The 26,234-nt window shown below is 37.5% G+C and overlaps 1 protein-coding gene across 1 annotated transcript in view; it reads right to left on the bottom strand.

Annotated features, from left to right (window-relative positions):
- The window catches only part of LOC126169121 (kinesin-like protein KIF23), a 162,778-nt gene that overhangs the window by 35,660 nt on the left and 100,884 nt on the right, over positions 1–26,234 (bottom strand). Inside the window, exons 12-14 of the mRNA XM_049920616.1 lie at positions 16,024–16,170; positions 6,068–6,250; positions 4,328–4,591 (exon numbers count right to left, since the gene is read on the bottom strand). Coding sequence (XP_049776573.1) covers positions 4,328–4,591; positions 6,068–6,250; positions 16,024–16,170 — 594 coding nt within the window. The remainder of the gene's footprint in view (positions 1–4,327; positions 4,592–6,067; positions 6,251–16,023; positions 16,171–26,234) is intronic.

Raw genomic sequence — 26,234 nt, 5'->3', positions numbered from 1 at the left:
AAATATGAAAACTAACCTTGAAGCTTGGTCTTTTTTAGCGTTTGTTAGCCTTTAAGACATATCAAACATAAATGTGCCAGTAAAATTTTAAATAATGGCACAAATAGCTAGTCTTCTGCACCTGAAACTTTTTAAATATCTAAAATTTATTATTTTAGTTCAATATTCTAGCACGTTTCAAAGATAATGAACTGGCGATCTTTCATATCCCGTGCTTCAATTAATCTGTGACTCGACAATCAAATTGCAACAATAGCTTGCTAGTTGTGCCATTATTTGAAGTGGTGCAGTGTTAGATTTTTTCAAACAAGGGAGTCTTTATGCAACAATTACTTCTCCTTTTGTGGGATATTGCCTTGCTTCTTGCTTCACTTTTAGTCTGTTTCTTGTAACATGTGGCTGTGTTCATTGTTTTCTCCTGAAAGTGTTCAGCGTATGTTACATCTTTTCTAAAAATGTAAGTATTCTTACTGGGTTTTATGAATTGAATGAAGCAATTGTTTATACAGAGTACATGACATTCTCTGTAGGATATGAAAATATATAAAACTTTTCAGGGAAGAAGTCATGTCAGAGGAACAGATATTGATGTGGCTAGATGAACCACTAGACGAGGATATTTACATAGAGGGTCTGTCACCAGATACTGACGCACCCTCTGAGCATGAAGAGATCAATACTGCAACAGATCAGTCACACAGCGAATGTGCTACTTCTGCTACAGCTGTTTCTCAATATACAGATCATGAAACCTTTCTTGGTAAAGATGGAATGGTTGACGCAACACACTCCTCCAGCAAAAACTGCACGTCCAAATATTGTAACACAGCTTCAAGGTGTGAAGGACGTTGCAAAAAATACGAAAACAGTTTTGGAATGCTGGAAATTATTTTTTCCAGATAGTGTAATTGGTCGCATTGTGGAATACACAAACCAAGAAGTTGACAGAATGGCAGCATCTTATTAACGGAGTGCTTGAGACTTCCCACAGACAGATTTTGAAGAGTTATCTGCTTTCTTTGGTATATTATTTCTCACAGGAGAGAAAAAGGCACAGCATTTCAATACTGATGAGCTATGGACCACTGATGGGACTGCACTAGATTTCTTTATTGCATCGATGAGCAAATGAAGGTTCCACACTCTTCTCCAAGCTATATGTTCAGATGACAAATCTACAAGAGCTCAGAGAAAGGAAACAGATAATCCGGCAACTATTAGAGAAATATCTGACGAACTTGTGGATGTTTGCAAGAAGAGTTATAGTGCCAGTGCATTAACAACGATAGATGAGATGTTAGAACTATTCCGTGGACATATATGTGCTCTGTGATGCCAGAACGTTTTATATGCTAAGTATGTAAGTATATGCAGGCAAACAGCCTACTGGGTCATATCAAGAACCCAATAATGCAGAGAATGTGGTGTTATGATTGACAAAACAGGCAGAAACATGATGATGGACAATTATTTTACATCTATACCATTGGCTAACAAAATGTACGCCAATCATCAACTCTCAGTAGTAGGTAGTCTACAGAAGAATAAGAGAGAAATTCCACCAAAACATCTGGATGTAAAGTGTAGGCAACTAAACAGCAGCATATTCGCACATGGAGAAGAACCAAGTAACAACTGCTTGATTTGCTCATACGCCCCAAAAAAGAAACAGAAAAAGAATGTTTTAATGTTATCCACCATGCACAGTAGCGATGCTATAGACAGTGACAGTGATGAAGCGAACAAACTTGAAGTCATTACATTCTACACTCTCACAAAAGAAGGTGTAGATGTTGTCGAACGTTTGAAATCAGAATATTCTGTTTCAAGAGTAAGTAACCGCTTGCCTCTTACAGTTTTTTTAGCTTGTTGAACATCATCAGAGTAATAAATGCTCAAATAAGGTAAACACAAATGATTTAATTCCACAGAGAAGATTCATCACGGAAATGATTATGATGCTTACAAAAGCCCACACGATCAAATGCTTGTCGATACCGAGGATATCACTTTGATTGAAGGAGAAAATAAAAGGTTTTGTACACATTTTCAAACTACCGACAGTTAAAGAAGAAAACGAATCAAGGGAAAAAACAAGATGTCACTATTGCTGTCAAAGGAAAAACAGATTCATACAGCATCGCTGCCATCATTGTTCCAGCTCTACCAGTAAAGAACATACAGCATCGAGTGTTCTTATTTGCCAGGAGCGTATGTCACAAGAAACCATAACTGAATATGATGAATAAAAAGGAGATTCATCAATTGCTATAAATATTATGAACTGCTCTTCACACAGGTGTTGTAATTGTAATCAAAAAACAATTTTGTTTTTTTAACCCAAACATGTTTCACTGCAGTTGCAGCATCTTCAATGGGCTTTTATTTTTCATCTGTTAAACATAAAGAATGTTCTTTACCGTTTGTATACTTGTAACTATTAGTTTTTAAATCTTAATTACAGGTATTTGAAAAAACACATAAATTATGAATTAATACCTTTTTACAACATGGTGTGGTTTTTCTAATGTGTTGTGTTGTGTGTTTTTTCAATATATCTGTAATTACGATTTAAAAACTAATAGTTACATGTATACGAACAGTAAAGAACATTCTTTATCTTTAACAGATGAAAAATAAAAGCCCACTGAAGATGCTGTAACTGCAGTGAAACAGGTTTGGGTTCAAAAACAAAATTGTGTTTTGCTACAGGCAGACCCTATCCAAAAACATAAGTATTGTTAAAGCAAACACGGAGAAATAGAACTTCCAACACCAAGATGATTATGTAATCAAAAAGGTTTGTGAAATCTTTGCCTGTTGAAATATTTTTAAGTTTGGTGAATTACTTGTTCCACATTATGTTAATACTATAAGCTTTGGTCATAATAAAGAAATGATTTATTGTATAAATGTGCCTTTGTCTGACATAAAGAGATAAAAAAGGTGCAAGATCTCATTGTTAGAAAAAATCTAACACGGGAGTTATCGCATGACAACAATATACACGAGTGACCGGGGGTTGAATTTTGAATGAGAGTCAAACACTCCGTGAGTTAAGAAATTCATTGCACATTCTGAAACGTAACATAATTCATCTTGTGTAGAAATTTACTTTGAAAGTAATGCTTCTCAGACCACCATTTGCAAAATTTCCCGCGACCTGCTATAAAGGTAAACAATTGTGACATCACACTCATGTCTATTGTTACGAAGTACTGCATAATCTTTGTCCTAATGCCTCTGAACATTTTTGTGTTGGCAGACTTGTGTGTGCACAGTGTTTTGCTGTTGTACACGACCCATCTTCCTTGTAATTGAAGTTTCATTTTGGTATTATTCTCTTGTTTATGTTTCATTGCTGCAGTATTATCCAACATTAGTGGGCTGAAGTAATGTTCTTTGTTAGAGTATTAGTTCTTATAAGTCAAACCTACAAAAATTTAACTGAAAACTAAAACAATAAAAAATTCCCGGTTCCCAGGGCATATACACCCGGTAGTACACCACCAGTCAAATTACGGTGTAATGTGAACCAATGACTAATATGAAGGTATGGATCAAATTTAGATTTGTGTAGATGAGAGTATCAGCTGCAACGAAGTTGTTTTTCATTGATTGTGTTCAATAGAAATATTCTGTGATATAATCCGCTTAAATTTGGCTGTATGCTAATAAAATTTCTGAAACTGAAAATTCTTCACACTTTAAAACACAGGAAAGAAATAAAATGATGAATGTTGAGGGTACACAATGATTAACTAGAAACCTTTTCCAAGTTTTCAGTCACACAACATTACTCGCCCCTTCAAAATAAGTCAGCATTTCTTCCTATACACCTCAGAAAAGCATGTTAGTACAATGGTGAGCACAGCAGAAGGCAGCTGTATAAGGCATTCTATGCAAAGAGAGACAGAGAGTACTTTGTGATGGCATCGGTGAACTTTGTCTCTATCCCACACTTCACGCTCCAGGTGTTCCCTAGCCTGGTAATTGGTAATGCTGGGGTGAGAGTTGCATCAGGTCCGTGGTTCTGTTTCCAACTCTCCCTAGAAAAATTTATATGCTAAGAAAACTATCACAATCATTTCTTAATGTAATGCTTTTTGAATTTGCTTTATGCCACCCGTGATCAACACAATAGTGGATGAGTACCTCCACAATATTTCAACTAAGCTGGAAACCAACACTAAATGTTTTATGTGCACCCCAAAAAGCACACTAGATGCAGACATGGCAGATTGGATGGAGCATCGCACTGCTCCTTACTACTATTTCACCCCACCACCTGTCTTCTGATGTACACACCATTAAAAACTGTACATACCTTGTACAATCTTGTTTCCACATCTCCACCAGAATCTTGCTCTTGAGTCATGAGACAATATTTATTAGTCATTGGATCAGTGATATCCTTAATATCAGTTAGCCTCGTTACAGATTTCCTCTTTTTCATATGGGGTTGAAGCACAGTTCCCAGAGGGGCTGGTATAGCAGGCCGATGGTCAAGCCACACTTCACCACACAGTCCACCAACAGATCGGGAACGGCGCCGTACTGGCGTCAGCCCACTACAGGTTGTACCAGTGCTCTGAAGAACAGATTATTCTTTGGTTTATGTGTAGTAATCAGAGAGTCAAAATAATGAGCAACTTACAGAATTTCATGCTTAAATATAATAATATGTACAAGAATGTGTACAAAAATCAAACCATTGTTCACTATATAAATAAAAATGGGAAGTGTCCCCCATGAACACCTTGACTGAATGCTACCAAGCTGATACTCCAGTATTTCCATGCCCGTGTGATATGCTGATTAGTATTTCATCCTTATGCAAACTATTTTCAATACAGAAAAAAGTCATTTCTACATATGAAGAACTGTGCAAGTTAACGAAGGCTATTGGGTGTGTCGAACATTACTGGAATGTGGAGACTGCAACACAGCATTCCCAGGTGATGTCAACATGAAGCTTATCACTACCTTTTGGACTTTGAGAAAGTAAAATCGCTAGTGTGAGGGGCCAGGGGAGCATCATGCAGACAGCTATCACAGGCAGTTGACCATAGTCCAATGACTGGTGAGGAGCTGGACTGAGGACAACAGCTTGGCAAGAAAAGTAGGCACAGATCTTCCCAGAAGGACCATACCACAAGAAGATTGTAGGATTCTTGATCTGGCTCAGTTTACTAAATGGACGAAAACAGCAGAAATCCGAAGAGGTTACAGGAAGAGTGCCACCATGAACCATCGGGAACAGGTTATTGGAACCTAGGTTGTGATCTTGAGTTGCCCCAAGTTTTTACAACTGACGCCAACCACAAGTAACAGAATTGCAGTGCAAAGCCACAGTAGCCAGAATACTGACTGTGGTTTTGACAATGAGTCAAAAGGGTGTCTGTAAACTATCTGGTGAAAAGTCTCACAGAGTATTTATTCTCAAAACTCTTACTTTAACTACTGGAAACATGGTACAGCGAGCACCAGGACTAATTTCGTAATTGCTGCAGTGGGTGAAAAGTCATCAGTATGTGTCAAGAATGATAAACCCTATGGACATACCCTTTATTAACAGGGTACTGAACGACGTATCCTGGTAGGTTAAAGCAAGATCCCCCACACAGTAGTGCACACCACAGATCCTTTGAGAACTGTATGGATTCTTAACTGGACTGGGCTGACCGGTCCCAATTTCTTTCCCACAGAACAATTCTTGGATGTGATAAGAAGTAGTATACGTTCTTATCATCCTCCAGCCACAAGATGAAATAAGACAGTACGTGTTTCATCCTCCAGATGACATTTGTAAGATGTTTGCTCACATGCCATAATGAATAGTAGAGTGTATTCGCAACCGTAGGTGCCACAATACGACATCACTTCCGATAGGAGGGAAAGTTTTATCATTTAATATTTGTTATGTATGAACAGCTCCAAGAAGTATGACAAAATCAAACAATTGCTTCTTAGTGTGAAATGTTTCATTTCTGTTCATTTATGTTCACAAAGTTTTTAGTGTAGTGTGATATAAATAATATCTCCATTTAAAAATATTTTGATTTACCTTTAATTTGGAAGAATAAGGAGTCATGCTTGTTGTAGCAGATACAACATTATGGTCAGATTTAAAATTATTCAGGGATATATGACTATCCGAATTGGCTGACAGTAGCTGAGGTGAAGGACGATCTTCAATAAGAATCTGCTTAACTTTCCTCAATTTTTCTTCTTTCTCCCTCATTTGATTCTGAAAGAGAATATTTTCCAGTAACATATTAAAAACTTAACTACAGTGGATTGGTTTTGCACAAAATGAAAATTTTTCATCAATTCATGACAGCGTAACTATTGTTAATATTAGTTCAAGAGCAGAATACAGAAATTTTACGAGTATTAGAAATAATGATAAACCTGAATACTAGACAAAACATTAATCTAATTCAGCAGTTTCTTATAAGACAACATGAAAATACGTCAGCATGATCTGCTTTCATCTCTGCAGTTTGATATCCTACTGCTTTTCTTTCATAATATTTCCCTACAAAGAAATGTCAAACACTGAGTGTGCCAAAGATTAATAAGCAGTACACTTTGGGCTTGAATGATCAGTGGCCGGTGCTGCTCAGGTTTCACAATAAATTTGATTAAAGTTAATGAAATAATTATGATGATTGTTGATGGAATTAGTACAGACACTTGTTACTCACTGATTTTACAAGGACAGGGGAGGGCAGGGATAGAAACCAAATCTAAGACTAAAATTACTGACGTGCTGACCACTTCAATTAAAAACACTGACTTAACTGATATGGGGAAAAAAAGGAGAGGTTACATGCTGACTTGAATTTATCACTGGGGGTGGTGGGAGAAAAAACTGGCCACCATTCCCGTAACCAGCACGCCACACCTAATTTTTTAAATTGTAATCAGCATATAAAACTGTAACAATATTACATATAATAGTAGTAGTAGTAGTAGTAATAACAATTATTATTATTATTATTATAAGAGAATCAGGAAAGTCATTGCACTTTATTAAAATAACACTGACATGCTTCTATTCAGCACAAATATATATGACACCAGAAAAAGCTTCAAAGTGCAGCTGTACAGTACTATTTTCTGAGTGATACAAACAAAATGTTTACAACTTTTAATATTTAAATGTAATGTGGAAGATTATCTAGTGTTCTTTACAAAATTAAATCATCATGTCTCCCCTTGTTGTTGATTCTTTGAAGAAAATGTTGTTATAACACTGCTTACACACTTATGACCTGTTTTCTATTCCTTTTGTATGTCTAGTTTTCTTCACCTCTTGTTCCCTAACTTTCTTAGCACTCTCCAACATTGCCCAGGCCACAATAGTTCCCACCAAGTCGTTTTTTCATTGCTTCTTTTAAAACACTAGTTTGCAACATCCAGTAATCTGATAGTTAAAAATCTGTCTTGATCACAAATTTCTTTTAATCGGAGTGACCGGTTTCAATCCTTATGGATCATCTTCAGACTCCAGAATGGCAGTTGGACTTCCACGGAGCAAGCTGCACCGACCCACGACGCTGAACTGACTGCAATCCTTAAGGATCATCTTCAGACTCCAAAACGGCAGGTGGACTTCCATGGAGCAAGTTGCGCCGACCCACGATGCTGAACTGACTGCAGTCAGTTCAGCGTCATGGGTCGGCACAGCTTGCTCCATGAAAGTCCACATGCCATTCTGGAGTCTGAAGATGACCCTAAAGGATTGAAACTGGTCACTATGATTAAAAGAAATTTGTGATGAAGACTGTTTTTTAATTATCATATTAATGTAAGTTCACTGATAATGTTTTCAAAAATTTTATCCAGTAATCTGTCAACAGTCAATCTTTTCTCCCTTTCTTCCTCTTTTATTTTCATTTTCTTTGGTGCTTGTTCACAGCAATCAACATTTACTTTTTCATTTTCAAACTTACTCTTCATACTTGCTTGCAAACATTTTTTCTTCATTTCACTGTTCCTTCGCTTCTACTTGGACACTGTTTTTATCTTTACAGCACTGCTGATACACTACATCAGATGTGCATGCTTATTGAAGAAGTTCTCGAGTGATAATTACAAAGTGAGCCTTCTCTTTAAACACATTCACCACAGCATATCTTACAGTCAAATGAGAATCTAATATTCTTTCATACACATTTGTGGTGTCGTCATTCAATATGTTTGCTGACGATGAGAATCCCCTTTCTACACCCACACTGCCATGCAAAAGTACAAGTGCAGCCTTCACAATTTTCGCAAGAGCAAGGTATTCCTTTTCTCAAAAAACTAACTCCAGTAAACGTTCACTGGGTTCTTGCCACTATCTGATTTTTCTTCTTCTAATACCAACAGTATCCATTTTTATCAACTAGTGCATATTCATTGTACTGAACTGGACGAACTGCAACTAATTTCGCTGTATTTTTGTATGATCCTTCTTGCAGTTTCTATGCAGGATGCAAACATTGGAGATACCACAACACAAGATTATCCAACACAGCCTTTTCCAGACTACATGTACAAGCAGATACATAGTGCTTTCTAGCTTACAAGGAAATGTAGCATCATTTTTGTGTACTTAGCTTCTTGAGATATTTATTTTTCTCTAGTGCGTAACACTGTTTTTCAAGCGCAAGTAATATTTACCACAAAATCTTTCCTGCGTAATGGAACAGCACTAATACAAAATCAGTTCACAAGTGTTCTGATGAGGTTTGTGAGCTCATTGTAGAGTAGACGCTTTAAAAAATCTCTTTTCTGAAAGAAACCATGAATCTTGAATATGTATGAGCTCTTGCACAAGCAAATATAATTTCTGCTTCAGTAGTTTTGTCTTTAAATAATTCAATGGTATTCTTGTATTTCAAAGAACTGATCAACTTGCTTTGTGCCAGGGTATGAACTGAAGAATGTATTTCTCAACTGACCACTGTTCTAAAAGTCACTCTGCACCTGATTCTAATGTCAGCCATCTGGATGAAAGATGTTTCATAAAACAAGCTCTGAAGTTGGAAGGAACACGTGAAATATACCCAAGGAAGAAGGGAAACAAATTGTAAATCAGGTTTTTAGCTTTTTCAGATGGCATTGCCCTTTTAGCTAGTAAATGGAAGAACACTGGGACAAAGCAAGCTGGGATATATCTTAACTTCCCCCCTTTGTTTTGCAATCTGCCTCCTTAAATTCATTTTTTTTCCCATTTTAACTAATTACCATTAACATCAGTGAGTATAATACGGGTTTTCATAAAAGAGAAAGGTTGGACCACAGTCTTAAAGAATATACCACCAGATCTAATTTTGTGCTTAGTTTTATGTATGTAATTGATTTTCTAATTTATATTGACTATTCCCAGTTAGTATCTTTTGTTATAGGGTGAAATCAGTAATTGTTTTGTAGCTTAAATTCTATTGTTGACTTATAAACAAATATAAATACTGTACTAATTATAAACATTTGGAGGAACAGCTAATAGTATTCTTAAAGGATCTATTTGGCTTTATTTGAAAACATGTTAGCAAAGCCAGCTCTCAATTCCAAGGTAACTACCAGTTTTGTCAAAAGTATTGTTTGCGTAGCTATATCTGTTAATTTCATCATTTAAACAAATAATATGGTTTAACCTTTGTAGTAGAAAAAACTGTTAAAAAGATGGAATTTTTCAATGTTTTCTGTTAATTTAATGAGTTACGTTTTAATTGTAATTTCTGTAAATTAAACATCAAACAATGTGTAGTTTCAGTACCTATTATTGTGAGGATAAACAAGGGTTGTTTTTTAAGTAAGGGCCGTTCGCGCGTATAGTCCCGTAGTTCGCGCGGACGCCGCAACAAGCCACTGCGCCACTTGCCGGCATCCTTCCCGTTCACACTGATGCAAGTTGCAGCTCTGTAGCTGACGTGTACACATCACTGTGCTACTTTATAATGTTTACGATTATTGAATCGCCCACTCGTGTGAGATACGGTGAGTGATACGTTTTTTGACCGCGAGAAGCCTATCAGCTGCAGAAATTCATCGTCAGTTAACAGAAGTTTATGGCTTGAATGCAATGAGTGAAGGTAAAGTGTGTCAATGAGTTAGAGAGTTTAAAAATGGTCGTCAAAACGTCCATGACGAAGAACGCTCAGGCCGGCCCTGTGTGATCACTGATGATTTGGTGGTTGCAGTCGAAACAAAGATTCGTGAGGACAGAAGATTCACAATTTCCATTCTTTCTTTGGAATTTCCACAAGTTTCAAGATCGGTTTTGTACAAAATTGTGTCTGAAAACCTAAACTTTAAGAAACTGTGTTCTCGGTGGGTACCCAGACTCCTCACAGAGGACCACAAAGGGAAGAGATTTGCCACTTCATTGGACTTTTTGATTCGTTACGAGGAAGAAGGGGATGACATGTTGAGTCAAATTGTCACTGAAGATGAAACATGGGTATCCCATATCACTCCCAAAAGCAAGCGACAATCGATGGAATGGCGACACACAACCTCACCTGTTAAGGTCAAAGCCAAACAGACGCTGTCAAAGCGCAAGATTATGGCAACTGTGTTCTGGGACCGGTGCGGTGTTTTGCTACTGGACTTTATGCCACAAGGAACGACAATCAACTCAGATGCCTACTGTGCAACTCTAAAGAATCTCCGCAAAGCAATTCAAAACAAAAGGCGCGGCACGATGACAAAAGGAGTTTTGCTCCTGCACGATAACGCTAGGCCTCACACCTCTCAAAAGACTCGGGATTTGATTGATTCTTTTGGCTGGGAAGTTTTGGATCATGCACCATACAGCCCCGACCTTGCTCCTAGCGATGTTCACCTTTTCCGGTATCTGAAACACCATCTTGGCGGGCAGCGCTTCAATGATGACGATGAAGTGAAAGCAGCCGTGAACTCTTGGCTGTCGGAGCAGGCGGACGAATTCTTTGAAGAGGGAATTAAAAACTTAGTTGTACGGTATGACAAGTGCTTAAATAAACAAGGCAACTATGTAGAAAAATAAGTAAAAGTGTGTAGAATCAGAAAATAAAAGTTTTTTTTACAAAAGTATTTGTATCCTTTTTAAAAATAAATAAAAAATAAATAAAAACGGCCCTTACTTAAAAAACAACCCTTGTATAAGGGCTCGAAATTTGGTCCCGAGACAGTCAGTCCATGGCAAAGTTTCAGACAAGAAACCTGTGTTGCTTAGAACAACAGCAATGCACCAACTTTAAGTGTAACACAATTAGGCCGTGTGTTAAAACAATGACAGTGTCTGTTAAATATATACTGTATTATGCAGCAAGAATTGTGTGGTTAGGTTTTTACTTCTCGTAGATGTTCAACAGTACACTAGCAGTATGTTGATGTTTGCTTGCAACCTTTAATGAGACTCATTAAAAGTTTAACAATAGTGCACTGGCCATGTAACTGTGTAAGTAAAGAACCGTGAAATGTGCACCTGTTGGCTACATCATTTAAAGTAGTCAGTGTTGAACTTCCACCTCCCATTTTTCAGCCAGTGCAGCAATGCTGTACGTCGACATCGAGGACAATCAACAAAGAAATAAAGCAAGCGAACGTCACAACCCATCAAGAATGGCAGAGATCTAGCATGAAACCACAGGAAAAATGAGTCTCAAAATCTTGTATCAGACAGAATATATGGAGAAGGGGAGAAATACTTCGAAGCAAAATATTGGAAAATTAAAAGGACATTTAAATCCAAGTGTTTAGGAGAATGGATTCAGTCCAATGGACTGGATAAAGATGCTGTCAAAGGAAAAACCAGAAAATTAGACCTTGCTTACAGACTAGCACAGAGCAGGTACAGCAAACAGGCTATCCTACAAGGCCAAAAATCAGGAGCTATAATTCAGTAGCACAGAAACACTTAGACCGTGCAATGTTAGTTGGAGGCGACTGCCAAGTATAGACTGGTATGTCTACGGATTCATTGCAGTTGCTACAGACAGACTGTCTTATGAAGTAGTTCCAAACACTTTACTGAAAACATGCCTTGAGCAGCTAGTTCTCCCACCCACACACAGTGGAAATATTTTTGAATCTTGAGGTACAAATACACCTGACCTTACTGACAGTGTCAGTACAGAGTGAATTATTAGTGATCATATCATCATAATAATGATGGTTACTGAAGTTAATAAATCCTTCAAGAAGGATAGGAGACTATTTATATCAGAAAGAGAAGATAAGCAGTTAGCATCCCACTTAGATAGTTAATGGAGGTAATTTTATTCAAATATGATGGACATGGAGGAATTATGGGCAACATTTAAACTGATTGTAAATCTCACTCTGGAGAAGTACATGTCAAGTATATGGATTAAGGATGAAAATCCCCACCCTGGTTTAATTAACAAATATTGGGAGAAGCCAAGGAAGCAGAGATTGTTGTACTCTCAGGTCAAAACAGAATATGGAAATGTTGACAGGCAAAGTTTGAGAGGGCACGAGATTTTCCACGGTTTTATCAGTAATAATTCTGGTTAAAGTTAACTGGTTTATCGGTAACTCCTATACTGTAGTAGTATATAATGAGAAAATGTTATTTCATTTTGTGGTTAAGTTAGTTGGAAGTTACATATGCTGCCCCAAGCAATATCGACCAGAAGGTCCAACGGACAATAATGTCAAACTAATCATCATTTTTTCCATTTTCCGTCGTTCCTTAGTTGCTTTGAAATTCATGGACGTATATTCTGTTTTCACAGCTAAATGAAAGGCAGTTTGTTACTTGCCACATGTGTTATGGTTCTTTTATTTGTTAAGCATCTTCAAAGGCCTGTAATACATGTTTGTTTTATACATACAATAAATACGTTATATAGTAATTACAAGTCTGGTTAGAAACAATTTTTGCAGCATAAGTTTCGTGAAGTTAAGTTATTGTCTGAAGTTACTTACAATTTCTGATGTTAATCCATGTGTATAATACTGTAGATGTATTTATTCAGTCTACATGCTCCAGATGGCTAGTTTCTGGCGTACTTTCAACCACAATTATCTCAACACTTCACTTCCATTTTTCAGTATGTACTGAACATGTTTGTTTACAATGTGTAGTGTCGTCAACTATTATGCGGACAGTATATCACGGCTGTTTGCTGCAGCTGTAAACAAGTGAAAACTTGGACTGTCCGAGGGAAGACAAGCACTTCCTTCTTGGCAGGCTGCACCCTGCATCCACGTTCTGTGCTCCCACAAAAGCAGAACTGACATAACAATCATAGGGATTGTTGATTCCTTTTCTTGTGAGAGTCTTATTAAAATCCCATTATACTCCAGGATTAGTCTCTCCACTCATTTAAAAATAAGAAAAGAAAAGAAGCAATCCACCACATGAAGTAAATTGGAGCACACACAGCATCAGATAGCAGCTACAGCACAGTTGTTTTCTGCGGTTGGCAGTGGTGGTTCAGGCCTGACCTCTACCAGTATCTGACGCAACCATAGTTCAAAACACTCCTCACCTATAACTGCCACAACTTAGAGTTCGCATAATAGCAGTGTTTTTATCCTTTGTCTTTTGTATGTTTTGTAGTGTGTGTAAGTTTTTGATATTGGTTCATTTGTTACATAATTTAACTTCTCGCATGGTATCCTGTGAACCATGGATGAAAGCCAACAGAGATTCCATATTCATGGATTCCCAAAAAGTGACACACAGTGCCCCACTGCAGACTGTTAAAACAAGTCTGAGCATACAGAACAGGTTCCCAGATATGTGAATGGTTTGGCCTTCTTGAGTAACAGAGTCCAAAACATTGTCCTTGATGGTGAGAGTTGATTAGAGATAAAGGTATCATCACAAGTGACATAGGGACGTGCATCAGGACTGCTCTTATTCCCTATATACATAAATGTTTTGATGTTATATCTAAAAACAAAGATGATGAGACTTACCAAACAAAAGCGCTGGCAGGTTGATAGACACGCAAACAAACACAAACATACACACAAAATTCTAGCTTTCGCAACCAACGGCTGCTTCGTCAGGAAAGAGGGAAGGAGAGGGAAAGACGAAAGGATGTGGGTTTTAAGGGAGAGGGTAAGGAGTCATTCCAATCCCGGGAGCGGAAAGACTTACCTTAGGGGGAAAAAAAGGACGGGTATACACTCGCGCACACACACACATCCATCCACACATATACAGACACAAGCAGACATATTAAATTTTTTTATGTCTGCTTGTGTCTGTATATGTGCGGATGTGTGTGTGTGTGTGTGTGTGTGTGTGTGTGTGTGTGTGTGTGTGTGTGTGTGTGTTTGCGTGTGTGTGTGCGCGCGCGAGTGTATACCCGTCCTTTTTTTCCCCCTAAGGTAAGTCTTTCCGCTCCCGGGATTGGAATAACTCCTTACCCTCTCCCTTAAAACCCACATCCTTTTGTCTTTCCCTCTCCTTCCCTCTTTCCTGACGAAGCAGCCGTTGGTTGCGAAAGCTAGAATTTTGTGTGTATGTTTGTGTGTCTATCGACCTGCCAGTGCTTTTGATTGGTAAGTCTCATCATCTTTGTTTTCAGATATATTTTTCCTACGTGGAATGTTTCCCTCTATTATATTCATATCATAAATGATTTGATGGATAGGAATAATAGCAGTCCGTGACAGTTTACTAATGAAACAGGAAAGTATCACTGTTGATTGACTGCAGAGAATACACAATAACTCAGACAGAATTTCTATTTTGTGTCATGAATAACAGCTTGTTCTAAACGCAGAAAATTGTTAAGTTAACGCAGATGAGTATGAAAGACCAGTTCAGAAACAGTATTAGCGGTGTGCTGCTTGACACAGTCACGTCAATTAAATAGCTAGGTACAGTGTTGCTAAGTGAAATAGAATGAGTATGGAAAGTCAGTAATATGGAAGGTGAATGGTTAACTTCAGTTTATTGGGAGAGTTTTGGAAAATTATTGATTGTCTACAAAGGAGAATGTGTATAGAACACTCATGTGATCCAATCTTGAATACTGTTCGAGAATTTGGGACCCCACCAGGTCAGATTAAAGGAAGATATCGAAGCAATTCAGAAGCATGCCGCTAGATTCGTTGCTGGTAGGTATGATCAAGACTCAAATGTTATGGAGATGCTTTGTGAACTCAAGTGGGAATCCCTAGAGGTAAGAAGATGCTCTTTTTGCAAAACACTTTTGAAAAAATTTAAGGAACTGACATTTGTAACTGACAGCAGAACAAATCTGCTGCTGCAACATACGTTTTGCACAATGACCGTGAAGTTAATTAGGGCTTGTAAATAGGCATATAAACAGTCAATTTTTCCTTGCTCCATATGCAAGTGGAACAGGAAAGAAAATGACCAGCAGTGGTACATGGTGCTCTCCAACATACACCATATTGTGGCTTGTGGAGTATGTATGTGGACGTAGGACAGGACAAGAGTTGTCAATGATGGAAAACAAGGTTGTCTGCACACGTCACGGCAAAAGAGGGGAGAACCTTGCCTCATGTCTTTGGACAGTCACAGTAGCGTATATGGGAGATCTATACACTTCCCAGCGCTGAATGGTTTCCACGCTAATCAGTCCACCTGAACAGATGGAAATGTTTTGCTCATGAACAAAGAGTTTAGTTCTACGCTATCTCCAAATCTAAAATTGTTAAATGGCAGGCTGCATGCTAACTCACTACTCATGAGAAAACATAACTACTTTTAGTATGTACCCATCAACAGTGTTCCTCTACCTATTGCATTCGAACAGAACCTTACTGAAAAGCTTAAACATTCTAAAACCAAAACTTAGAAGAAAAAATGACACCACATACAAGTTTTATACATATAGTAAGACGGCGGACAATCCAAGTAACTGACTCATGGTAAAGCCAGGAAATAAACGCTTCCACATGAAAGTGTGTTTGTAGCTTAGAGTATTTAGCCCTTTTCCTTTTTTACTTCTTTTTAATATCATTATCAAAGATAGCATCAAATATGCAAACAAAAAGTAGATATAAATGCTGCTGGTAGTTTACGTTATCTACCTTGAGTTCAGCCTTCTGAAGTTTCAATTGCTGCTGCATCTCCTTTGACATCTTCTCAGTTTCGGCCATCATTTTACTGCTGTATTTCTGCTTCACTTTCTCTTTCTCAATGGTGCGTTTGTTCAGCATAACTTCTTTATTGTCCAGCTGTACAATAAAATGAAATTGTTATGCAAAATCATTCACATATCATTAATGCCAAACACTATTTATGTTTTTAGGATGCTGGTGGGAAATCTCAAATGTACACCACAAATCTACCTGTTATCACAGCAAGTGAATAAAAACCCAGTTCAGAAATTTTCTTGTACTTAAATAACCATTTTTACAAAAACTTATGTAAAAACTGCATAATAAGAACAATATAACGCATATATTATTGAAATTCAATTGCATTAATTTCGGCAGATTCAAACAAAATAAATAAAGTGACACAGCAAAGGGAAATTTTTAGTTTTCAATAAATTGATGATGGAAAGCATCAATTTTTGAGAGCATGACCACTTAATTACCACAGTTAACTTTATGGCGCACACTGCAATGTCAGTATGTAGGGCTTTAGTTTTATTTCCAGTCTTTAAAGATTTAATGCCCTTCTGACAAATATTTTGTTGAGGTCTGAAAATATCAAGGAAAGGATCACAGGCAGTGCCTTTTCTAAAGGAATTTTAATATTTAGTGAAAACATAAATGTCCACAATTTCTTTGTCACAATTTCAGCCCTTTTCACAATGTATATTTATATTCTTAGACTGCAGTATTGATGTAATTTTATTTGTAGTTTTCTTTAAACTCAACATTTTTATAAGCAAATGGATGGGCTCTTGAAGGCACTTTATGCCGAATAAAATGCCAGAATATCATACATATAATCTTTTATTTTTGGCAAATTTTGTTTGCAATTTCATATTCATATCGCTGTTTGCATTGTCTTCTACCTCATCCATCACGCTACTGGTAGAAATGTAGCTCAAAATAATGTCATATTAGCGAATTCTTAGTGTAAGTTCAATGCAAAGTTCTGAAACATCTTACAACTCTAGAATGCAAGCTCCACCCTGTTAAGTACAGTTTATCTTCAGATGGCATGTTCGTAACACAGTCGGAGTGACATAAGCCTTGTGAATTAAACATATACTGTGAATGATTGGTTGGTTGATTTGGGGGAGGGGACCAAATAGCAATGTCATTGGTCCCATCGGACTAGGTGGGGGAAGGAAGTCGGCCATGCCCTTTCACAGGAACAATCCCGGCATTTACCTGAAGCGATTTAGGGAAATCACACAAAACCTAAATCAGGATCGCCGGATGCGGGGTTCAACCGTCATCCTCCCGAAATCGAGTCCAGTGTGCTAACAACTGTGCCACCTCACTTGGTATATCGTGAATGAACATTGGGGTTGAAGAGGTGGTATCAGTTTAGGCCTCGTCACAGTTATGGCTCCAAAAACTTCTAATTGCTGCAGATTTCTTGCACTCTCTTGTCATTACCTTTATTAACACAATCGTTCGCATTGTCACTATCATTCCTAGCTGGTCGGTCAGACGGACGGACGGTCAGTCTATCTCTCTCCTCCCGCCCTCCCCCTTCTCCACGAATTTGCATTATACCAGTGTGACTTTAATAAGGCTATGGTTAACTGTTTCGAGTGACAGTGGCAGTGGCAGTAGGTGCAGATTCTATAGTGCAGATTCTATACAAAGCTACCAACGCTTCTGACATGTGCTGCCATGTCCTGAGTGTTTCAGGTACTTTTAGGCGACTTTTTTGTTTTATTTTCTCCTTCCATGAAGAAATTTATTCAGGTATTAAGGGGTTAGTGAAGAAATAAAAGTTAATACACAGTACTGCACTACACACTGCACGAAACAGAATGGAGTGTGTGGCCGCCAGCTGTCCAGTGTGAAGCCTTGACGTGTGCACTGGCAGATTTGTGGCAGTCAGTGTATTAAGTTTGTTAGTTGGTTGCATGTTCCATTGATCAATTGCACGGTACAGCAGCCATTATAATGTGGAACGTGCCAAATGCACAGGAAATGCTCGTATGAAACAAATTTTTTTAGAAAGAAACATTCCGCATAGGAAAAATATATTAAAAAACAAAGGTGCTGTGACTTACCAAACGAGAAAGTGCTGGTAGATAGACACAATAAAAAACACAAACACACACACAAATTTCAAGCTTTTGCAACCCACGGTTGCTTCATCAGGAAAGAGGGAAGGAGAGGGAAAGACGAAAGGATGTGGGTTTACACACACACACACACACACACACACACACACACACACACACACACACACACGCTCTCTCTCTCTCTCTCTCTCTCTCTCTCTCTCTCTCTCTCTCTCTCTCTCTGTGTGTGTGTGTGTGTGTGTGTGTGTGTGTGTGTGTGTGTGTGTGTGTGTGTGTGTGTGTGTGTGTGGGGGGGGGGCGCTCCCGGGATTGGAATGACTCCTTACCCTCTCCCTTAAAACCCATATCCTTTCGTCTTTCCCTCTCCTTCCCTCTTTCCTGATGAAGTAACCGTAATTTTACAATACAGAGTTACAGATTAATGTTTCTATTATTTACCCCATTCCCTTAAATGGCACGAAATGCATATACTCTATTTATAGATTTATTTATTCCTATTTATAGAGTTAAAATTCCTGACGAGGCAACCGTTGGTTGCGAAAGCTAGAGTTTTGTGTGTATGTTTGTGTTTATTTGTGTGTCTATCGACCTGCCAGCGCTATTTATAGAGTTATTTATTCCTAACCAAGAATTCATCTATGGTATAGAAGGAGTTGTCAAGGAGATATTATTTCAATTTATTTTTGAAGCTATTACTGCTGTCTGTCTGTCAGACACCTTATTTCATCTGGTAATTTGTCGAAAGTTTTTAAAGGAGCATATTTTACCCCCTTTTGTGCCAAAGATAGGTTGAGCAGAGGATAGTGTAAGTCTTTCTTTTTTCTGGTATTATAATCATGAATGTCACTGTAGTTTTTAAACTGGTCCATGTTGTTGAGAACAAATTTCATTAGTTAGTAGATGTTTGTGAAGCTGTTGTAAGAATTCCCAATCTTTTAAATAGATGCCTACAAGATGTGAGACTATGAACCCCACACATTATTCCAACCACTTTCTTTTGAGCAGTGAATACTTTTTGTCTAAATGTTGAGTTACCCCAAAATATTATTCCGTACGACATCAGAGAGTTAAAGTATGCAAAGTATGTTAGCTTACTAATTTCTACATTCTCAAAATTGGTAATTATTCTGATCGCAAAAGTTGCTGAACGTAGTCGCTTTAGGAGATCCAAAATAGGAATTTTCCAATTAAGATTCTCACCTATACGCACACCCAAAAACTTAGTATGCTCTACCCTGTCTACTAACATCTGATAATGTGTTATATTTATTGAAGGAACTGTACTGTTTGCAGCAGAAAATTGGATGTACTGTGTTTTTTTTAAAGTTTAGAGCGAGCCCATTTTCAGAAAACCAATTAATGACTATTCCAAACACCTTATTTTTATCATTTTCAACTGGACTTTCTTTTACTGGATTAATAATGATGATTTTATCATCAGCAACCAGTGTCAGTTCAGCTTCCTGTTTCAGATAGGAAGGGATGTCTTTCACATGTATCAAGAATGGAAGGGGACCCATGATTGAACCCTGTGGAACACCTAATGCAATTTCACCCCAGTTAGATGAAGTGGCAAATTTATTTAAATCACTTGACTCATATAAGGAAACATTTTGCTTCCTGTTCTGTAGGTATGACTTAAACCATTCATATGATATTCCATTTATACCATAGAATTGTAATTTCTGTAACAATGTCGTGGTTCACGCAATCAAATGCTTTGGACAAGTCACTGAAAATTCCTATTGGTAACATTTTACTATTTAAAGACTCTATTATGTGGACAGTGAAATTTTATAGTGCTGTCCCAGTGGAAGAGCAGTTTTGAAATCAGAACTGTGATTTACCAAGTATCCCATTACTGTCGAGATGGCTAACCAGTCTTGAGTACATTAGTTTCTCAAAGATTTTTGAGAATGCTGTAAGCAAGGATACTGGCCGATAATTATTGACATCTGTGGTGTCCCCCTTTTTGTAAAGAAGCCTGACAATGGCATATTTTAACCTGTCTGGGAGAATACCTTGAGTTAGTGATGCATTGCATATGTGACTCAGAACATCATCTGTAATTGCTCCACATTGATTTACTATCTTATTACAGATGTCATCTACTCCAACAGAACATTTATTTTTCAGATATTTAATAATTTTACTTATTTCACAAGAGGTTGTCAGGTGAAACTTAATCTGATTAATCTCCTCCCCCCCCCCCCAAGGGGGTGGGGGAACAACAACAGACTCTTCCATGTACTGCTTAGTTTTTTCTTTTGAATACATTAGTTACTTGTGTATTTTTGGTTAGGATGGTCTCATTCTCTTTAACAGTAATACTACCTACCCCAGTGGTTACTTTTCATGTCTTCCTTCTAACAACATTCCATATTGATTTGATTTTATTGCCGGTTAATTTCTTCCCTAACATACATATTTCTTGATTTCTTTACAACTTTTCTCAGTATGTTACAATAATTTTTACAGTGTAAAACAACTTCTGGATCTTTACTAGTTCTTGCTGTCTCATATAGTTTTCTTTTCTTTCTGAAGACACTTTAATACCTGTAGTAATACAAGGTTTCTTTGAAAAGTGTGTGGTGTTACACTTAGGAAATGCCTAGTAGAGGTACAACGTAATCTCTACCATGCTCCATACAGTGATTTGTGGAGCACATATGTAGCTGTAAATGAAACAGTCACCTCTTAATGCCTGTAATTAGTTGGGAAGGTACATACTGGAATGCACATAGACTAATTCTTTTGCAGATACAAATTACATTGGAGCAATACACATGCTCAGGAGAATGCATAAATTAAAGGCACCCTATCTTGTTTCTTGTACTATGCACTTTGTTTCCAGGGAGATAGAACTTGTTGGTATATTTCATAGACACGAATTCTCTCTCAGCTCATTTCAACATGGGCCCAGTAAGTACCAGAGAATGAGAGCCCACACTGACAAGAATAATATGAAATGCCAGCAAGTTCATTCCAGATGCTAAGAATGAGGTAGAAACAGCATGCAAAAGAGCCTTGAGTGCCCACTGAGATACCACCAGCATTGACCACCACAAAACCACAATATTTGCTCCGATTTGTTGCATTGTTCTACATTTAAAAGCTCAAAAGGTTTTACGAATTGCACTGAACAGACCAGAGTGCAATTAACTCTATGGGCACAAATAATTAACTATTTTCCCACTGTAGCTCCAACTCCGGTAATGGGCCTAAGACTATCTTGTTCATCAAATCTATAGAAAATATTATAATGGAAAACTCTTGATGGAATTTCGTGCGTACACATTTGTACTCGACAACACTGCAGGATTCATCTGGAAGTAAGTAATGTTCTCATTCTCGTGTGCGTACCTACCAATGATTCTGCACCTCAAATATTAAGCGAGTTTTTACCTTTATTTCTTCTGTGGCAAAATATTGTAAAGGAAAGATGTTCAAAACCCAAATATTTGTTAGAACAGCACAGTGCTCTATGTGTAGCTACCAAATTAATTACAGGGAACTTACATTTCAATATTCTAAAAACCACACCACAGTTTGTCATTTTTTCCATAAACAAATCATTGACAGAAGTGTTATAGCTTATTAAATAGAGATCTGTTATACTTTATTTATTGTTGAACTTCCTAGTCATTTCACTAAAAAATAACCATCTTTTCTTAATAGTTAGCAAATATTTTTACGTTCATCAGGAAGGAAAGAAGGAGCTTTACATCTTTCTATTTTGGTTTCTGTAAATTGTTCTCATGATAAGAATTTCTTTGTTACAGTTTCACACTCCATTAACAGCATGGTCAATAGAAATAGAGCACAAAATCTGATTATGGAAGGATGGGGGGCAGGAAATTTGCTGTGGCTTTTACAAAGGAACCATCATAGCATTCGCCTGGAGCGATTGAGAGCAATTGCAGAAAATCTAAAGCTGGATGGCTGGAAAAGGATTTGAATTGTTGTCCTTCTGAATGCAAGTTCAGTGTACTAACCTTTGTGCCACCTAGCTCAGTTTATTTTTAAAAAAGCGAACACACGCACACTCTTTAGAGTTTTCTCAGCCAATGAGAGAAACAGCTTTCCTAGATAAGTCATCAGTACTCAGTATTCATAGGTAACACTGTTACACTATTTTAACAAACTTCCTCAAACTAACCAACAAAATATGAAAAAGGCTCTTTAGTATTTTCACTTGCCAGGAGATGCTAATAGTACATGGGTAAAGCTTATTTTAATGACTGGAAAGCAAAGAGTGATGAAAGCTTGTATGTATAAGGTCTACATCAGTAATTTTTATTGTATATTACAAGTTAACACATTAAGGAGAATATTACAGGAACTCCCATCAAAATTTTTGAAGGAGATCGAGGGTCTTGGCTGCACGTGGCCTAGCATTGTCCTGGAGAAGCACTAACCCATTCGAAAGCTTGCCACCTGCACTTTTTCTTGATGGCCTGTTTGAGCCTCAGCAACTTGTTGCAATACTGTTCAGCATTTACTGTTGAATCCCACGTTAGCCAAACAATAAATAGAGGTCTTTCTTCATCGAAAATGAAAGTAAGCAATACTTTTCTGGTCTTTGGAACAGAGTGGGCTGTTTTTGGACTAGAGGTGCAGGGATGCAGCCAGTCCACATCCTTGGAGGCAAAGTCAAAGTGGTGACACCATATTCATCACATCCTCCAATTGGAGGAATAAATAAGTTACTTGCTCCACATATCTCAACAGATAGGTCAGGCAAACACCCATTCTTGCCGTCTTCTGAATCTCCGAAAGACGCCCACTGTGCAGAAACTTTGCACATGGATTATGAGATGCACAGTTCCCTTCCTTATTGACAATTCAACAGCAAAGCTGCATGTGGTGACTAACAGTTCATTCATATGAGCTCCTCCACAGCCAAAATCGAGGCACTGGTAGAGATAATGGACACCTGACATGTCCTTTATGCTTAGACATCCCACCTCATAATATTGACACCACTGGAACATTGTACCCTGTGTGAGACAACTGTTCTCCATACACCTTTTACGTCTTGCAATAAATTTGTGAAGCATGCTCCTCTTCTGTGTGTTGGAAGAAATTGAATAACTGCTCTTTGTGCTGATGGGGAGGAATCCACCATGCAGCAGACTGTGGAAACAACTCTCCAGAAATGATTAAATTGCTGCAAGGCCATTAGCTCCACTTGTACAACTGCAAACACATTCAGTGTCTGGTATTACACAACACCACTGCAGTGAAGGCCTCCTTTTCAACTCAGCATACCTTCTAATAATTTATTCTGCTCTAACTATGCAATGGGCACTCATGGGTTAAAGCACTGCACCTTTATCAGTACAGACATATGTATGAAACGTGAATAGGGGATATTAATACTGCAAGAACGAGGTATATCCAATAGTGAGATAAAATCACATTTATGCCCTCACCCTTGGACCCAGAATCTTTTCAGTAGCTTACAGATCTGACCGAATACACAATCTGTTCTAGTAGATCATAAAGCTGTACTTCCTTTGCTGCTATAGCTTAATTTGAGATTGTGAGAAAGAAATGTTGATGAAAGGTACAAAGATGAAAGTCATTTTTGTTTATTGTATTAGTTTTCACTTGGTTTCACTTATGTTCAGTTGTAATGCAAAAGCATGGAAGAGGAAGTGTGATTATACTTCGCCTTCCCACTTAACTCCATCAGACTTAAAATGCAGGTGTTTGGATTTTACTGTTTAATCTCAGGTTCAGTTTTCTCCAATGCAACATCTATCCCTGCAGAATTCAAGATGCCTTTCCTCCATAGTAGCGAGAGCATTATTTAACACACTAGTGTGGTGTAGCACATTAACCATTAACAAGGACAGGTAAATTTCGTTTAAAACAATTACCAACACCAGAATCGCAGTTATTAAAGAACTGATTTTGTCTCTTGTTGCTACGTAATAAACGTCTTGATGTTGGTGTAACTGATATAAGATGCCAAAATTAGCCAAGCGGCATGTCTCTGGGCTGGCTGTGACATACCCTTCACCAGGTGTATGGCAGTCAATGGGTTAAAGTAATGGTTCATTTTCTGTGTTAAATGAGTCCAGGTGTTTCATTTTCGCCCGCTTTGGCAATGAAATAGTATTGTGCACAATAGCACTTGAATGCTGTGCTTCATTATTATTAATGTGTATTTCGTTAACAAACATACCATTATTTAACACACAAATACGCATTACAATTTAAATCTACAGTAAACAAAACATTTCAGCACTCGTCGTATGGGTAAAAGCACGACAAACTGTGTATCGGTAAGTATAAGATCAGCTTGCGCTGCTTACTAACTTGAAAATATTTAATACTACCGTAGCTGTTTGGATATTTTCTCCAAAGTTGTTGTACAGGTTTCTGCATCCAGAGAAAAATCTATGGAACTATGTATTCCTTTCCGTCGCAATTCATACCACTAAACTTTTTTGGTGATGTAGCTGTTACACACAGACATTAATATTTTCTCCAAAATTCTTGTGCAACTGAGACTGAGGACAAATTCTGTCTATTCATTGTATCAAAAACTCGATTGCGAACACATGTGCTAATGTAATTCATTACTGAAAACATCAAAGCCTGTGATGATTGGTAAGAGGGTACGGAATTTTAAAAACTAAAAGGTTATATGCTCCTGATAATAATCCCCCCCATGCACACACATACTGCGACATCATAATTTCATGGGAGCATACCGACACTATTCTGAAACACCTGTGAAGTGATAAGCATAACAGGAACAAAATGTAGCAGTTCACTTTGCTAATGAAGTGGCAGTCTTCAATTAAGAACAGCACTGAGGCTGCAAAAAAGAAAAAGTAACTTGATACCTGCTCCCAAGGACTGTGCCACCACTTTCGAAGGCCAACATTCCACTGCACAGGAAAACTAAAATTTTCAACAGAGGACGAACAAATTCACTGACTGTGAGCAGAAAACTGTTAACGGTAAAATTAACATAGTTAAAAGTTAACATCTAATAAAGTAATATATTTTGCTCTAGTACAGTATAAACTTATTTTAAGAATTCGGAAACTAATAATTGTTTCTTTTTATATATTGGTAATGTTTCACACGTAAAACCAATGAGGGAGAGAATCGTGCCTTCAATAGGGCAAAGAAATGATTTAATAGAGCAGTAAGCAGGAAAAGGTATTACCCGACAAGACCACTGACACAAGAGACCATTGCGCTGATAACTTGTTTAAGTGGGGAAAAAGACGAAACTTTTTGTTGCAATTAGGCCTACACAGATTCTTGACATAGCAAACTTGATGCAATGTGCTTGTGCAATTTTGGGGACTCTAGAAATACAATACAGGTGTTATTTGATACAAATATCTATTTGATTAAACCCTATTAGGTGGTCTTTTCCGGACCTAAGACATAGTTGAATTAGAAGCTATTTAACCTGAAGAATTCACATAACTTTGTTGGCTTTCAATAAATGGTTATAAGTGTCGTAAAGCCCTGTCTTAAGGATGGAATGTGTTTCAGCTTTTGAGTGCAATGTCTCCTTAGCTTTCTTCTTGCAGTAAATGCACACTAAAATAAGATGACACATTTTGAGAAATTCCACTAACTACTCATAACTGAAGCAGCTAACATTGTTTAGCTGCAGGCTACTTGTGCATTGCACAAACAGGCAGTACATATGCACTAAGTACTTCAATTACCTACATACTACTGAAATATGGTTTCCATTTCAGGTTTAAAAACAAATTCAATATGTTGGCCACATTTTGTACACAGTAATGAATGAAGAGAGAAGATTACAACCACACCTTTCACTGCAAACCCTTCGAATTTTATGAAAAGGGTTACTAAATATCCAAGTACCACAGTAACTAGGCCAAATATCAATAAAATAGTCACTTCATCAGTAAGCTTGATGAATGAAAGGTATTATACAGTGAAAAAATACTAATCAAAACTTTTATTGAAAAATAACACTGAGTACATGTAGGCTTGCTTTATTTACATTCTGTATTCTTTTTATACAGGGTGATTCACGAAGATATACAAATATTTTACTATGTTATTCTA

This window comes from Schistocerca cancellata, chromosome 1 (assembly GCF_023864275.1).
Source record: "Schistocerca cancellata isolate TAMUIC-IGC-003103 chromosome 1, iqSchCanc2.1, whole genome shotgun sequence".
NCBI lineage: Eukaryota > Metazoa > Arthropoda > Insecta > Orthoptera > Acrididae > Schistocerca > Schistocerca cancellata.
Note: the sequence above shows the minus strand (reverse complement) of the source record. Positions and strands in the feature narration are given on the sequence as shown.